This window comes from Panulirus ornatus, chromosome 50 (genome assembly GCF_036320965.1).
Source record: "Panulirus ornatus isolate Po-2019 chromosome 50, ASM3632096v1, whole genome shotgun sequence".
NCBI lineage: Eukaryota > Metazoa > Arthropoda > Malacostraca > Decapoda > Palinuridae > Panulirus > Panulirus ornatus.
In genome coordinates, this window is record NC_092273.1 from 14237394 (window position 1) to 14255853 (window position 18460).

An 18460-nucleotide genomic window follows, 5' to 3' on the forward strand; every position below is an offset into this window, starting at 1 on the left:
GCCACCAGCGCTGTATCATCAGTGAACAACAACTGACTCACTTCCCAAGCTCTCTCATCCACAACAGACTTCATACTTGCCCCTCTTTCCAAAACTCTTGCATTCACCTCCCTAACAACCCCATCCATAAACAAATTAAACAACCATGGAGACATCACACACCCCTGCCGCAAACCTACATTCACTGAGAACCAATCACTTTCCTCTCTTCCTACACGTACACATGCCTTACATCCTCGATAAAAACTTTTCACTGCTTCTAACAACTTGCCTCCCACACCATATATTCTTAACACCTTCCACAGAGCATCTCTATCAACTCTATCATATGCCTTCTCCCGATCCATAAATGCTACATACAAATCCATTTGCTTTTCTAAGCATTTCTCACATACATTCTTCAAAGCAAACACCTGATCTACACATCCTCTACCACTTCTGAAACCACACTGCTCTTCCCCAATCTGTCAATATCTCTAAAACCTGTTCCCTTTGGGAACTCACTGAAGGGGATGGCCATAGCAAATCTCAATAACTGATGAACTCAAGTGCTGCTCCTTAGCCTTTTAGTGCCTCATCCTTAACAGGCCTCTGGAAGAGGGTAACTCTTGTGCTATGTTTACAGAGGCCTCATGTTCCTGCTGTTCTAACCTGCTACTTCTACCTAATGCTCCCACCTCAATATTCCTGCCTAATACTTCTACATAATGCTCCTACCTACTACTCTATCTACTGCTCCTACCATTTTGCTTAAAGGCAGGGCCAGCACATAGCACAAACCACAGGAAAATCTAGAGGCATGAAGAATGAGCTGTGTGAGTTAAGTATTGGCAAGTGTTATGTGAGGGAAGAAGAGTTTGTTTGTTAACAGAAAGAATGCTAGCCATCCACATGTAGAAGAGGCAGAAAGAAAAGAGAGGAGTGTAACCTGACAATCACTGAAGTGCTGGCTCCCTATACAGCTGTCACTAACCCTCCCAATACCCAAGCAGGTTGTACTCGTAATATAATTCAGACGTTATAAATTCCAGTGATAATCCACAATCCACTAAGCATCATCATAAACAGGGAACTTCATTTCTAAAACTGGAAGGGTTAAGAGACTTCAAGTAAGAATCTGTGAAGTAAAATTGTCCTACTGTATGGATTAGGGCCCTACTGACTCAAGTGGTCAATTTGTTAATATGCTAAATATCTTTCACTCCAACAAAGTGAATTTAAGTCAAGCAAGTCTTTATGAATTCAACAATCAATGTTACACAGGAAACTCACAGAGAGAAGAAAATAAGCTTTACTGAGTAGTTTATGCTCATCTCCATGAAGACATTAATGGCAGAATGTTTGAAAGTTTGTTAGATGAATGAGATTTCTTTAACAGTCTTTCTGGGATGGTGCATAATGGCAATGTTAGTTCATGTCCTGGCTGTCTGGTAAGGTATGTTATACAAAGCAATGACTGCAGGGAATTACATGAATATTTGCACTTGCTGGGTGGTGTGTTCCTTGACATGAGGCTATTTTCTTTTGATGTGGGTAATATTCTAGAAACCTAACAGCATAAGTCTTAGGCAACATTGTAAGTTACCATGCAGCATACCAGCCTTAAAGAATAAGAAATAATTCATCTAAACAATCAACATGATGAAGGCAATGTGAAAAATTATTTTCAACCAATTCATAGCCCAACAGAACACTTGTGCTGCAAATAACTCTTTAGTAGAAGCTTCTTAAAAAATGAACTTCTTTTCTACAAAAAACATTACTTGTATCATCCATTTTCATCCGATGTTAAATACAGACCATTCTTAACTACTGAAAATCTAGTTCACTTTTTCTTAATTCTTCTGAACATCTAAAATCAAGCTTTCTTGGGTTTTTGGAACTGCAACAAGAAGTACAACTGTTGGACCATAACAGTCAAATAGATGAGTGGAATACAGAATCTATGAAAACTATTACTGTCACTAAACAAGAATAACATCTTTTAATACCTTCACCCACATCACATATAAAAAAAACGTAACAAGTTGCTACAAGAAATACTAAAATAACTGATATCATGCCAAAAAGCGCTTATACATCATTTAACCTATTCACTGTGCATCGATTTTCAGCAATATCCATAAGTATCTTAACAAGGGAATACATCATATGCTGCATGGAGCATTAAGAACCTAATTCCATGCATACAACAAGTTAAAGAATCTAAATGTTAGTGAAGAAAGAATAAGCTGCCGAGTAAAATTAAAATACAATTATACACATGGACTATTCAAAAATCATCTGAATTATCCACATTATCCTCAAAATGTGCATACCAAATAACTGAATCCAGATGCCTATACACTTCTATCAAAGGAGTTGCAGTATTTTTCAATAAGCTTCTTCCTATCCCCTGGTTGGGTACTAAAATAGTTTTTCTGTTCTTGGGAATATCTTTCCTTAACAGGGATAATGTCTCTAAATGACCAATCCTGCCAATGGTCATTGTAAAGCCGTAACAATTCAACCACATCACCTTCTGTTGCCAGTATCTCCCTGGTAGATGAGGGAAGATAATGTTATTTGAGGTAAAAACATTTCTTTAATGCACTAATTCTACCTATAACTATCACTTTCCATATTAAGAGTAGGGTATTGCATTTAAAATATCTCAACACATTTCAAGTTCTTCAAGATTACAAATAACTGTGGAAAATTCTGCACATCAAATTAAATATAACAAAAAAAGCTGCCAACAGTTAACATTAAAAGAAGTGTTCTTATATGCGTGAAAAGAGTGAATGCTCCCTTTGCGAGGATTCACTATATCATACATATGAAATATTAAAATGAAAATCATAACTACATAAACATGCAGTACATTTGTTAAACAATAACTATGACAACAAACCCTTAAATCTAAAAAATACTTACATCATACAAATAAAATCTACACAGGGTAGATTACATGTATACAGCCTCTCAGCTCATTCTTACACATCATTAATCAACATTTAATAAGAAATCTAAATAAGAAATTCCACTTTTCATAAATCTGTTACCTCTCGATTTGCTGTGGGGAGACTTACGCAAAACTTTTTCCTGACATCACTAAATATTAATCTGCTCACTCTTCCACAACAATGTTCTTAGGGTTTATTCTTTTACAATTCTTCGATTTACCCTATGATCTCTAAACTTGACAAAAATAATCTTCTAAAGCATTTCAGTATTTGTTTGCCTCCAATATTCTTAATAAATTTCATAGCTAAATCATTTTGCATACAAATGATTAGTGCTTTTATGTTCAAATTTGTACATTAGCAAACGCATTCCACGGTCTGCGTGCTTGCCAGAAGTGAATCAGGCAGAGACAATTGACAATATTCAAATTGTCACAATTTTCATTGTATACTAATGTCTATGCTAAGGTTTATAGATACATTTCCTAATGCATGGAAAAAAGGCAGTAAAACTCCACTCTACCACCAATAACACTGTTTCCATCTCCAATACACTTCCAACATCACAATCAATCAACTCCAACATAAACATCATCACTTCCTTCACCACCATCACTCACACTAATTATACCATAAACACCACCAATAACTGTACTCTAATTACTAATGATGTCCTACAGAGCACTCACGTTGGTGATCTTTCCAAACGTATATGGCATACCATTTGAACAATGAGATGCATATAATGTCTTACAACAGACTTTTATTAAAAATTTTTCAAAGCAATGACAAATAGGATCATTGGAATGCCAGTGTAGGTTTCTAATTTTGCAACATCCACATGCACTAGTTAATCAAATTCATGAATTTTTCAGTCAGTCCACTTCCTTACCTGGCATCCACATATGAAATTCAGTCACATTCACACACTCTCTACCATTTTTTTGGCCCACTGTTTAATAAGAAGTCTGACAATGGCTGCACCACTCCATTTTACTTCCAATACTTTCCTCTGGACCATAAATGTATATCTTTTTTACAATTAGCATATACTCCTAATATCTGTGGGGAAAAAAATTAACTTACAGTCTCTAACTATGCTGGGCATGTTGCTCTTCATTTGTACCCCTTTTTTCTCTATCTAAACTTCTGTCTCTTTATTGCTTATTTCATTCACATATTTCAGTAAGGTTACTACCTTGTTTATCATCACAATAACCAATCGCTTCATGTACCCATGCAACTTAACACTGTTTTAACTTATACAGTCATTTCATGACACCCACATGAAACACAATATCTCATTCTTACAAACAATACAATTAGTCTTACTTCATAATCACATGCATAAAAAAAAAAAAAAACACTAACCTGGGCTGTTGTCTGGACAGGCTGGGGCATCTAATGGTTGAATATATGACAACACCACGCAATGCAAACCATCCTCCATATCCTGGATGTAGACATACACCAAACACCTTCTTTTTACCATCCCATGGGTCCGACATTAAGTCCTTTTGCTGATAATAACGCACAGCACCAGAAACATGTCCTGCTGTTTGGACTAAGATTTTGGGTCGTCTACTTGGAGTCAACTCGAAATCATGGATCGCCTCAATTTTTACATCAGAGAATTCTTCTTTTATTGCAGAAAAGTGTTGCATCATGCACTGATCTAAAGGATCCAGGTTACTTTTAACCTGGCCCAACTTACACACAAAAGGAATGAATGCCTTCTCAAACATGCTTGGTGTGCTAATAATAACAAATGCTAAAGTTTCATCATGGTAAGGAAGTTGGAAACATTTTGCAACTTGCTCATTGTACCAACCAATTTTCAGAGGATGGTATTCAAATCCATATGGGTCAAGGACACAGGCAAGCCTCTTTTGTATCTCCTTCAGTCCCCCTAGATTGATATATTGTGCATTTGTTTGTTCCTCCATGGTAAAATATTTGTTTTTTGTCCTTTCAGATGTTACTGCATGTAAACTACACTCAAGTATAATTAAAAACTCCAAGAGAAACACCAATGCAAGATCAGAATCACCTACTACTGCATATAAAGATTTATTAAAACAAAGTGCTAGATGATTATCATGAACGAATTCAAAAATGTTCCAAATCTTCAGTCATACAAATGTCATCACAAACAGATCTGAAATGAAGGAAAGATAATCCTCCTTCAGTATCTGTACTACTACAGTACATTAATATCATATGAATCATACTAATACATTAGAATTTAACCCCTCAGTAGATACAAGACATATATTTTGATAAAAATCAATATTGCCTTGAAGTGAAACCTATAGGAAGATAAACATGATTTATATCTGACCCAAGCTGGAGTGCTATAACAGTTTGGTCTCCTCAATTTAGGAGCAAAACAGAGTAGCTAGAAGAGGTCCAGAGAATCAATACAAGTAAGGTATATGAATTAGGTGGAATGAGTGATGCAAGGAGGAGGTAAGCCATTATCTATATCCACTCTAGAAGAAAGGGGAATAAAGGAAACCACGATAACTACATATAAATTCCAGAGAGGCCATGACAACATTAACAAAGAACAGTTCTCTGAAATATGATGACAGTCCAAAACAAATCCAAATCAAGAAGGCATAATGAGAAGTTAGGCATGATAAGTGTACAAAAGTATGAGACACACATTTCTTCACCATGTGCTAGACATAAAAGAAATAACACTAGAAACAACAAAAGCCTCTATGATAAAACATTAGGTTGTAAAACATGAAAAAAACATTTCTCTACTGAAGGCAGAGCTTTATCAATAACAAAAACTATTTGCTCAAATGAAGTGTCAATATATAATCTTACCCACTTTGGGATTTTGAATCCACCAATATTTCCTCCTCTTTATTCTATCTATAATTACCTCGAGACTAATTCTAAAGAAAAGTCCAGTCCTGGTGTTTCCTAGGGCTTCTTCCTAAAGGCTCCAGCAGTTCAAGGCTGCACTATTTCTAGAAGCTGGAAAACATGAACTCCTCTGAAGTGATAAAGTTCTTGAGAATGTGCTCTCAATAATACAGCCCTGATAAAGTGATTTTTAATTAGCAGTGTAACCTCTAACAGGCGAACCCGTCACATCCATCCTCTTTAAATCAATGTGTCTTTCATATGAAACCAGTTTATGCTTGTTAACAGGGACCTAACAATCCATGTCACTGGAATCTCCCTCCCACCCATATATAGCATTCATTACCTACTGGAGTCTGTGCCCTGACTATTACTCTAAGGACAAAAGAAATGTTTTTCAGAGGACAGAGGGGAATGAAGAGATGAGACTGCAAATGAATGCTTACAGAACTATCTCCAGTAGAATAATAATTTTCTATGCTTCAAAACCAACATTTTTCACCACTAGACTGAGCTCTACAAGCATTAGAAAGGTGAAACTTTTGAAAAAATTATCCTTAGAAACAGTCTGGCTTCTGAAGGTAACATATAAAAGCCAAAAAGGGAAGGCTGATTAAATCTATGCAGAAGTATTATCTTATAGAGGTATCTGTTGAGTGTCATAGACCTCTTTTGCTACTCTCATCTAATATGAAATTCCTTAAAAAGCCAGGCAGAAGTCACTTTCTTTACATCATGGACTCAGGCAGTCAGCTCCTGTTGCCAAAGAAGAGCTGATCCAAAAACAAAAAATTCCTACATGTCGAAAAGACAAATTAAGGAGCCTTGGTGTATAAACATGTAATGAAATTTTCCATGAGATCTAAGAAATATTCATTTTCTGACTAAACACAAAAAAAGATGTTCTACAGGAGAAATTTTCCAGGACTAATCCTGAATTACCTCACTTCTAGGCTACAGATATTATGGTTGGACTACCTTTCACAGATAAAGCATAAGCATAAAACTAGCAATGCAAATCTAACTAACCCAATGAGGGCAAGGAGAGTGATGTCTAGGGCAAAGAGTAGACTTATTTGATCACCTTGCACATGGAGTAAGAACAGCAACTGATGGGGTGGACAATGATGTTTGTGAGTCAGCAGTGAGAACTACAGAGAAATTGTCCATCAAGAGCATGCAGGGCCTTGGGATATGCTGAAATAGTGTTTGTGGTGTTGTATAGATGGGTGATGTCCAATATGTAGACTGAGAAGAGTGACTTATGGGGGCTATGAAGTTGGACAACCACCTTTTCTCACTGTTGTAGAAGGTGTCAAGTATCATTTGTGTGAGGATGTGTCGGAGAACAGAGTCAAATACTTTGTTCACGTCTATTGGCATGAGTTTTGTGAGGGAAAGGGGTTGTGATTGGTTGAAGCATAGCTTCAACTATGGATGTATTCTGTGATAAGAGATATTTTCCTTCATTCAGTTGTGAATCAGTTTCCTTAGTCTGGATACTCAAGACGGAAGTGATACATGGCAGCATGATGAGAGGATATTGGGTGGTCTGGAAGGCTTTAGGATTGGAAATATATTGGCAAGTTTCCAGATGTTATGGATTCTGTTGTGTGGCCAAGAGTAGCTGAGGATGTCTGGGATCTTGGACTGCAACTGGGCCAAAATGTTTTATGTGAAAGTTTGATATGTTGTCAGGGCTGCTGCATAAGAGTTATTTAACGTTTTAAATGCACTCGTAGTATTGGTGGGAGTAAAGGGCGTACTGGCAGTCATTTCTCCCAGAGTCGAGCACACAGATTTGAATCCTGGTTATGGCAATCGGTCCACAGTCAACTCAGCTGTTCATCCACCCCTAGAGGTTGACTGATAAAATGAGTACCTGGTTCAGGCTAGGCTAGCAAGGATGGAGAGAAAAAGATTTCAAGCAATCGGGGCCTGAACATACAGGAGGGTGAAAGGTACGCAAGGAATAGAGTGAATTGGAATGATGTGGTATACCAGGGTCGATGTGCTGTCAATGGACTGACCTAGGGCATGTGAAGTATCTGGGGTAAACCATGGAAAGGTCTGTGGGGCCTGGATTTGGATAGGGAGCTGAGGTTTCAGTGCATTACATATGACAGCTAGAGACTGTGTGTGTGTGGTTGCTATTTCCTGTTGGAGGGGTAACGACAGAAATGGATGAAGGAAAGCAAGTATGAATAAGTACGTGTATAAATGTATATAACCTTGCTCTTATTCACATTTACTCTTAACTTTCTTCTTTCACACACTTTACCAAACTCAGTCACCAGCTTCTGCAGTTTCTCACATGAATCAGCCACCAGCGCTGTATCATCAGCGAACAACAACTGACTCACTTCCCAAGCTCTCTCATCCACAACAGACTTCATACTTGCCCCTCTTTCCAAAACTCTTGCATTCACCTCCCTAACAACCCCATCCATAAACAAATTAAACAACCATGGAGACATCACACACCCCTGCCGCAAACCTACATTCACTGAGAACCAATCACTTTCCTCTCTTCCTACACGTACACATGCCTTACATCCTCGATAAAAACTTTTCACTGCTTCTAACAACTTGCCTCCCACACCATATATTCTTAATACCTTCCACAGAGCATCTCTATCAACTCTATCATATGCCTTCTCCAGATCCATAAATGCTACATACAAATCCATTTGCTTTTCTAAGTATTTCTCACATACATTCTTCAAAGCAAACACCTGATCCACACATCCTCTACCACTTCTGAAACCACACTGCTCTTCCCCAATCTGATGCTCTGTACATGCCTTCACCCTCTCAATCAATACCCTCCCATATAATTTACCAGGAATACTCAACAAACTTATACCTCTGTAATTTGAGCAGTAGGGTTGAGGGTCAAGTCAATTGGGAGGTGAGTTTGAATGGAGAAAAACTGGAGGAAGTGAAGTGTTTTAGATATCTGGGAGTGAATCTGGCAGCGGATGGAACCATGGAAGCGGAAGTGGACCATAGGGTGGGGGAGGGGGTGAAAATTCTGGGAGCCTTGAAGAATGTGTGGAAGTCGAGAACATTATCTCGGAAAGCAAAAATGGGTATGTTTGAAGGAATAGTGGTTCCAACAATGTTGTATGGTTGCGAGGCATGGGCTATGGATAGAGTTGTGCGCAGGAGGATGGATGTGCTGGAAATGAGATGTTTGAGGACAATGTGTGGTGTGAGGTGGTCTGATCGAGTAAGTAACGTAAGGGTAAGAGAGATGTGTGGAAATAAAAAGAGCGTGGTTGAGAGAGCAGAAGAGGGTGTTTTGAAATGGTTTGGGCACATGGAGAGAATGAGTGAGGAAAGATTGACCGAGAGGATATATGTGTCGGAGGTGGAGGGAACGAGGAGAAGTGGGAAACCAAATTGGAGGTGGAAAGATGGAGTGAAAAAGATTTTGTGTGATCGGGGCCTGAACATGCAGGAGGGTGAAAGGAGGGCAAGGAATAGAGTGAATTGGAGCGATGTAGTATACCGGGGTTGACGTGCTGTCAGTGGATTGAATCGGGGCATGTGAAGTGTCTGGGGTAAACCATGGAAAGCTGTGTAGGTATGTATATTTGCGTGTGTGGACGTATGTATATACATGTGCATGGGGGTGGGTTGGGCCATTTCTTTCGTCTGTTTCCTTGCGCTACCTCGCAAACGCGGGAGACCGAAAAAAAAAAAAAAAAAAAAAAAATGTATATGTCTGTGTATATGTAAGTGTATGTTGACATGTATATGTATGTATATGTGCATGTATGTATCTATATGTGTATATTAGTGGTTGGGCCATTCTTCGTCTGTTTCCTGGCACTACCTTGCTGATGCCAGAAACAGCAATTAAGTATAATAAATATTATTAATTTTTATTTTATTATATTATTTATTTTGCTTTGTCGCTGTCTCCCGCGTCAGCAAGGTAGCGCAAGGAAACAGATGAAAGAATGGCCCAACCCACTCACATACATATGTATATACATACACGTCTACACCTGCAAATATACATACCTATACATCTCAATGTATTATATTTTTATTTTGCTTTGTCGCTGTCTCCCGCGTTTGCGAGGCAGCGCAAGGAAACAGACGAAAGAAATGGCCTAACCCACCCCCATACACATGTATATATACATGTCCACACACGCAAATATACATACCTATACATCTCAAATGTACACATATATATACACACACAGACATATACATATATACACATGTACATACTTCATACTGCCTGCCTTTATTTATTCCCATCGCCACCTCGCCACACATGGAATAACATCCCCCTCCCCCCTCATGTGTGCGAGGTAGCGCTAGGAAAAGACAACAAAGGCCCCAATTGTTCACACTCAGTCTCTAGCTCAGTCTCTCTCAACCACGCTCTTTTTATTCCCACACATCTCTCTTACCCTTACATTACTTACTCGATCAAACCACCTCACACCACATATTGTCCTCAAAACATCTCATTTCCAGCACATCCATCCTCCTGTGCACAACTCTATCCATAGCCCACGCCTCGCAACCATACAACGTTGTTGGAACCACTATTCCTTCATACAAACCCATTTTTGCTTTCCGAGATAATGTTCTCGACTTCCAAACATTCTTTAAGGCTCCCAGGATTTTCGCCCCCTCCCCCACCCTATGATTCACTTCCACTACCATGGTTCCTTTCACTGCCAGATCCACTCCCAGATATCTAAAACACTTTACTTCCTCCAGTTTTTCTCCATTCAACCTTACCTCCCAATTGACTTGACCCTCAACCCTACTGTACCTAATAACCTTGCTCTTATTCACATTCACTCTTAACTTTCTTCTTTCACACACTTTACCAAACTCAGTCACCAGCTTCTGCAGTTTCTCACATGAATCAGCCACCAGCGCTATATCATCAGCGAACAACAACTGACTTACTTCCCAAGCTCTGTCATCCACAACAGACTGCATACTTGCCCCTCTTTCCAAAACTCTTGCATTCACCCCCCTAACAACCCCATCCATAAACAAATTAAACAACCATGGAGACATCACACACCCCTGCCGCAAACCTACATTCACTGAGAACCAATCACTTTCCTCTCTTCCTACACGTACACATGCCTTACATCCTCGATAAAAACTTTTCACTGCTTCTAACAACTTTCCTCCCACACCATATACTCTTAGTACCTTTCACAGAGCATCTCTATCAACTCTATCATATGCCTTCTCCAGATCCATAAATGCTACATACAAATCCATTAGCTTTTCTAAGTATTTCTCACATACATTCTTCAAAGCAAACACCTGATCCACACATCCTCTACCACTTCTGAAACCACACTGCTCTTCCCCAATCTGATGCTCTGTACATGCCTTCACCCTCTCAATCAATAACCTCCCATATAATTTACCAGGAATACTCAACAAACTTATACCTCTCTAATTTGAGCACTCACTCTTATCCCCTCTTATCTCTCTTTTGCGCGCATATCAATTAACATGTAATCCAATACCGCTCTCTGGCCTATCTCTCCTACTTGCATACGTATACTTATGTATATCTCGCTTTTTAAACCAGGTATTCCCAATCACCAGTCCTTTTTCAGCACATAAATCTACAAGCTCTTCACCATTTCCATTTACAACACTGAACACCCCATGTATACCGATTATTCCCTAAACTGCAACATTACCTACTTTTGCATTCAAATCACCCATCACTATAACCCGGTCTCGTGCATCAAAACCACTAACACACTCATTCAGCTGCTCCCAAAGCACTTGCCTCTCATGATCTTTCTTCTCATGCCCAGGTGCATATGCACCAATAATCACCCACCTCTCTCCATCAACTTTCAGTTTTACCCATATCAATCTAGAGTTTACTTTCTTACACTCTATCACATACTCCCACCACTCCTGTTTCAGGAGTAGTGCTACTCCTTGCCTTGCTCTTGTCCTCTCACTAACCCCTGACTTTACTCCCAAGACATTCCCAAACCACTCTTCTCCTTTACCCTTGAGCTTCGTTTCACTCAGAGCCAAAACATCCAGGTTCCTTTCCTCAAACATACTACCTATCTCTCCTTTTTTCTCATCTTGGTTACATCCACACACATTTAGACACCCCAATCTGTGCCTTCGAGGAGGATGAGCACTCCCCGCATGACTCCTTCTTCTGTTTCCCCCTTTAGAAAGTTAAAATACAAGGAGGGGAGGGTTTCTAGCCCCCCGCTCCTGTCCCCTTTAGTTGCCTTCTACAACACGTGAGGAATGCCTGGGAAGTATTCTTTCTCCCCTATCCCCAGGGATATTAATTTTCAATATTTATTTTCATCATTATTATTATCATTATACATAATCACTGTTTCCCACATCAGCAAGGTGGCACCAGGAAACAGACAAAGAATGGTCCATCCACTCATATACATATATATGTACATAACACCCACAAACACACATATACATACACATACGCACACACTTCATACATACCCATGTACATATTCATACTTGCTTTCCTTCATCCATTCCTGTCATTACCCCACCAACAAGAAAATGGCATTGCTATCCCCTGCTTCAGCGAGGTAGCAACAGGAATACAGACGAAAAGGCCCCATTCGTTCACACTAAATCTCTAGCCGTCATGTGTAATGCACTGAAACCACAGCTCCCTACCCACACCCAGGCCCCACAAACCTTTCCATGGTTTACCCCAGATGCTTCACATGCCCTCATTCAGTCCACTGACAACACAATAACCCTGGTATACCCCATCATTCCAAATCTCTTTATTCCTTGCACGCCTCTCACCCTCCTGTATGTTTAGGCCCCAATAACTCAAAATCTTTTTCACTCTATCCTTCTGCCTCCAATAGGATGGCCTTGATTACCGCCTCAGCTACCCGTGCAATCTCAATTAAAATGAAATAAATAAATAAATCAAAAACTTCCCCATTTAGGGGTATGGATGGTTTTTGAGCATTGTCTCCTGGGTAAATGATTGTAAATTCTTCAGGAATAGATATCATTGGCATAAGACTAAGGTGTTTCAAGAGTGGAGGCTGTATTAGTGCAGTAAGAGTGGATCTTCTTTAATGTGTACCAGCGTTATAATTCTTTGTGTGTTTAATGAAGATTAAATGATATTTCTCATGGCACTGGAGGTAAAGTTAATAGCTGAGATGGCATTACTCAAGTCAATACAATGATTGTAGTTTTTAACATGATCAAACAAGGCATTTGATTCTTGTCCTGTTCTTATACTATATTTTGTTGCTCAAGTCTAACAGAAAGATCCTTACCTGTCTGCCCAACATAAAACTTACCACAATTTCTACATGGCACTTTATAGATGCATCCAGGAGAATTTTCTGGTGAGTTCCTGATTAAGGTATTCTTTATAGCATTATTATTGCTGAAGGCAACATTGACATTAAAGGATTTAAGCAACATCGGAAGTGAAGTAAAATCATCATTACAAGTTAGAACTAAAAGATTCTAGTGTCAATGGAGGTTTGGGTTCAACTCTGTATAAAATGATTTCTTTGCCAACTTAAGGGATTTATCAATGAAAGATCTAGGATACTTTAACTTAAATCCAATGGAATATATCTTCTCAAACTCATCATCAATAAACTCTGGACTGCAAATACGTAATGCCCTAAGGAACATAGATTGAAATGATAATTTAACTCTGTTATGTTGAGATGAGTAATAACGTATATATGAGCACATATTGGTAGGTTTTCTGTATATGCTAAACTTAAATTTGTTTCCTTGCCTATGGATCACACAATCTAAAAATGGTAACATACCATCATTTTCCTATTCTACAGTAAGTTTGATGGAAGGCACTAAATTGTTAAGTATGGGGAGAAATGTTTGTAAATTTTCATTTGTTGGCCAAACACAAAGAACATTATCTACATACCTAAACCAAATTGCATTAAAAGGCAAGATATCCTTTAGTAATTTTGTTTCAAAGAATTCCATATAAAGATTACTTAGTACAGGTGAAAGAGGATTACCCATTGCTATGCCAAATTTCTGAGCACAGCATTCTCCACTGAATTGAAATACTCTTTTTTCACAATCTTATTAGGTCAATGAAAATAGACTTTGAAACAGGTAAATGAATATCAACCAAAACATCAAATAAATACTCTAAAAGGTCATCAACTGTTCACAGAAGTTCCAGTCTCCTTTCCACATTCACTTACTCTCACCACTCTATTCTCCCCTACTTCCTCTCCTCTTTTTTTGAAAACCTCTACAAATCTTCACCTCCACCTCAACAAGATTGTGATCAGACATCCCACCAGCTGCCCATATCATGACTTTACAACAAAAAGTCTCTCTTTTGCATCCTATCAATTAATACATAATGTAATAATGCCTATTAACCAGCTCTCCTACTCACACAGACATACTTGTGTATATCTCTCTTTCTAAACCAGATAATCCTAATCACCAGTCTTTCTTCAGCTCACAAATCCACAAGCTCTTCACCATTTCCATTCACACCACTGAATATGCCATGAGCAATTATACCCTCAACTGCCACATGACTCACCTTTGCATTCAAATCCCACATCACTCATACCCGGTCTCATGCACCAAAACCAATGACACTCAGCTGCTCCCAAAACACTTGCCTCTTATGATCTTTCTTCTCATGTCCAGGTGCATTTGCACCGATAATCAACCAACTCTTGCAATCCACTTTCAGTTTTACCCAAACCAATAATGATAAAACAAATGTCTGGACCTATATTATAATCATGATTCAAGATTATATACAAAAACATTTTGAACACTATAACATGTTACCTACTCTTAAATAAATATTCTTTACTTACTCAGTTTGGAGGTGATGAACACATCTTCTCTCTTGAGGCCAAACTTAGGCAATAATATTCTTAAAGCTTCACCAAGTTCAGTCTCATTCCTGTACACAGCAGCTGTATCTGGATCAGAAACATTAATGTATTACATTGAGTACAATATTTTGATAAACATCCAGAATGCAAGAATCTAAACTATACAGAAACACAGTAATATGCAAAATAAAGCAACAACAAAGATTCAAACCTTGCACCATGCGCAATTCAACTATCATGCTGAACAGTGAGAAAATCAACTCTTGATATGTGAATATTCCGCAACTCTTCAAGATCATAGCGACGATATTCACATGAGCCATTATTAAAAATCATCCGCGATGAATAAGGAGTTAGAATTTACACATTTGACTAATTTACACATTTCACTAAGGCAAGAAAAACAATTAGGGATAGTGGAGAAAGAATACTTCCCACGTATTCCCTGCGTGTCGCAGAAGGCAACTAAAAGGGGAGGGAGTGGGGGGCTGGAAATCCTCCCCTCTCGTTTTTTTTTAATTTTCATTTTCCAAAAGAAGGAATAGAGAAGGGGGCTAGGTGAGGATATTCCCTAAAAGGCCCATGTACATGTATGTATATGTGCATGTGTGGGCATTTATGTATATACATGTGTATGTGGGTGGGTTGGGCTGGGCCATTCCTTGTCTGTTTCCTTGCGCTAGCTCACTAATGCGGGAGACGGCGGTTAAGTATAATAAATATAAATATATATATATGGAGGATGTAATAAATGAAAGTACTCATATATATATATATATATATATATATGGAGGATGTAAAATATGAAAGTACTCATTGTTCTTATTTTCTCTTTCTAGTGGTGACTGTGCACATACCTCTCCACGGAAGTGAGGTTCTGCACATATATATAATTTTTCCAAAAGAGGCAACAGATAAGGGGCCAAGTGAGGATATTCCCTCTAAGGCTCAGTCCTCTGTTCTTAATGCTACCTCGAATATATATGCGAATATGCATGCAACATATAAAAATATCAATAAACAAGATAAAAAGGCACTCACCCCTCCCCCTAGTACTTCATATTACATCTCTTGGCCTTAATACATTCCTGAAGGCACTTGGGAAAAGATGCTGCAAGATGCTGAAGGTATGTACGGTAAATGTTGTCTCAAATATCCTGGATGGTAGCCTACAGCTTAGGAATGTTGGATGTATCTCACCCACACAACTGTGACTCTATAATTGACCAAAAGTTCTCAATCGGGTAAAGGTCAGGCGAGTTACCTGACCAATCCTGAATGTATGTCACACCACAAAATGCAAACCAGTCAAGTAATAATTTAGCGGAGCACCATCTTGCAAGAAAATATCACAACCAGTCTTCTCAAAACAGTCAGGTAATTCATCATACAACAGCTCGAAGTATCGATTCTGATTCATAGTCACTTTTCGAGGTGAAAACAAGACTTCCAACACCATTATAGCAAAAAGACCCCCAAACCATTAGCGAGTCTAGAAATTTTACAGTTGCCTGAATGTACTTAGGGTTGTACAGGTCACTACCTGGCCTCCGGTACACTTTGCCTCTACGGCATTTCTAGCAACTTCTCTCACTCTACCTTCCCTTCACTTTTCCTCTCTGACAGCACTATAGCTGCCTCTCCTATAGACAAAGCAACTCTCTTTGGTTCCTGTTTCTCCTCTAACTCCACCTTGGATGACTCTTAACATTCCTTCATCCCCTGATGCTCATCTTACTAATCCTATGCCACTTCCTGTAATATCTTTTTGGACTGTTTGAAAAGTGCATCTTTCTCTGGGCACAAGCAAGGATTATGGTCCTAATGGCATCCATCCCCATGTACTGAAAGTAAGTGTCTGAACTTGCACCTGTGCTAGCTTGTCTGATACTTTTCTGTTTAAAAACAAAAACATTTCCTCCTTGGAAGCAAGCATTGTTACATCCCATTCCTAAGAAAGGAGACTGTTCTGACACCTCTATCATCCTATTACTTTGATATCTACCATTCCCAAAGTCTCTGAATCCCAACTTAACTTACATACCCTTAAACACATCAAAAACCACAGACTTCTCTCTGATCACCACTATGACTTCCATAAGGCAAGCTCCACTGGTGATATTCTTTCTTATCTTACTAATATCATGTCATCATCTCTGAAAAATTTTAGGGAGTCATGTGTATCTAAGACTTTTGACAGGGTGTGGCATCAGGGTCTTATCTCTCATCTTCCCTCTTTTGACTTCCCTTCCTCACTTTGTTCCCTTATCTAGCTTTCTTTCTGGCTGATCTATTTCTGTGGTTGTTGATGGATCAGTCTCCTCCCTTTTCTCCATCAACAGCAATGTCCCTCAAGGTTCTACCCTATCCCCTACATTTTTTCTCCTTTTTTTTCAACGATTTCCTCTCCTCCACTAATCATCCAATGCACTCATACACTGACAACTCAATACTGCATTCATCCACATCCTTCAATTCTGCTCTCTCTTTTCTCACTCGATCTGCATCTCATCTGGACACAGCTTTCTCAATAAACTCAGACTTGGACAGGATATACCAGTGAGGGAGACAAAATCTTGTAAAGTTTAATGACTCCAATACACAGTTTCTACCCATCTCTCTATCAAAAACTCATCACAACTCTCGTCTCTCCTTCAACGGTTCAGCAATTCCACTTTGACTCAATGAACATAACAGGTATTACTGAAACATCCACTCTTTCTTGGAAACCTCATTACAGGAATAGCTAAGTCTGTCCCTAATAAACTGGAGTACCGCTTAAATGCTGAAACTTCTCTCCTGAACAGAGGCTCTTTTATACATGGGACTGATTTGTCCTTGTATGGAAAAATGCTCCCATATTTAGGTGGTTCTAGCTCTGCATCCTTACTTGAGAACTGAGTTGAAAGCAGTCCTCCTTATAAACTGTCCTAGGCTAACTTCCAAACTTTACCCCCTTGCCTTATGATAAAGTGTTGGTTCACTTTCCCTCTGCTATAGGTATTACTTTTTTTTTTGCTCCTGAGAGCTGGCTGTCTCTGTGCCCACACCATTGGCTAGACCATGCAAGCTGCTGTGTCACACAATTATTGTGTGGCAATCAGCAACTAGAGATATGCCATTTAAATACCTGCTTCTTTCCTACACGTTCAAGCTTTGAAACACTACCTTCTCATGTCTTTCCCAATAACTAAGAATTAGCACATTTCAAAAGACAGGTTTTTTCACTTTTTCAAAAATTCATAAATAATTTCCCTTGTTTTTTCTTTCCATAATTCACTCTATATTGCAATTAGGGCCTGGCCTTGATGAGGCCTTCTGTCCATGACTGGAGCCTTCAACATAAAAAAAAAGTCCTTACACTTTCTGTGCTATTGTTCTTGTTCTTGACACACGCAAGTATAGTAAGGTACTACTGTCCTCAATGGATGCAAAAGTAGTATGGTAGTATTGCCCTCAATGGAGGCAAGAGTAATGTAGTACTACTGTCCTAAAATGAATCAATGTCATTTCTCATCATGTTAAATCCAGTGCACACTGCAGGCTCTGCTGGTAGACCATAAATAGGAACCTAAACAGTGACTGTGGTGAGTGGCTACATGCCTTTTTCTAGGCCTCACCATATCTATAGCATATACCGCCACCCACACTGCCAACTAATCCAGTAAATAACTAGCTTTCCTAAACTAGGATGTTTAACCCTCAATTCATACAAAAAAAGATTCTAGCAGTCTTCTGAGC

General features: G+C 38.9%; 1 protein-coding gene across 5 annotated transcripts in view; it reads right to left on the reverse strand.

Annotated features, from left to right (window-relative positions):
* Positions 1-18460, reverse strand: part of LOC139764628 (cyanocobalamin reductase / alkylcobalamin dealkylase-like) — a 327989-nt gene that overhangs the window by 28307 nt on the left and 281222 nt on the right. For 3 of the 5 annotated variants that reach the window (XM_071691474.1, XM_071691476.1, XM_071691475.1), the window contains one exon: positions 14699-14806. In XM_071691474.1, the coding sequence (XP_071547575.1) occupies positions 14699-14806 (108 nt within the window). Of the gene's footprint in view, positions 1-2318; positions 2539-4316; positions 5031-14698; positions 14807-18460 lie in introns of those variants that run through there. The other 2 variants (XM_071691477.1, XM_071691478.1) reach the window with 1 other exon arrangement.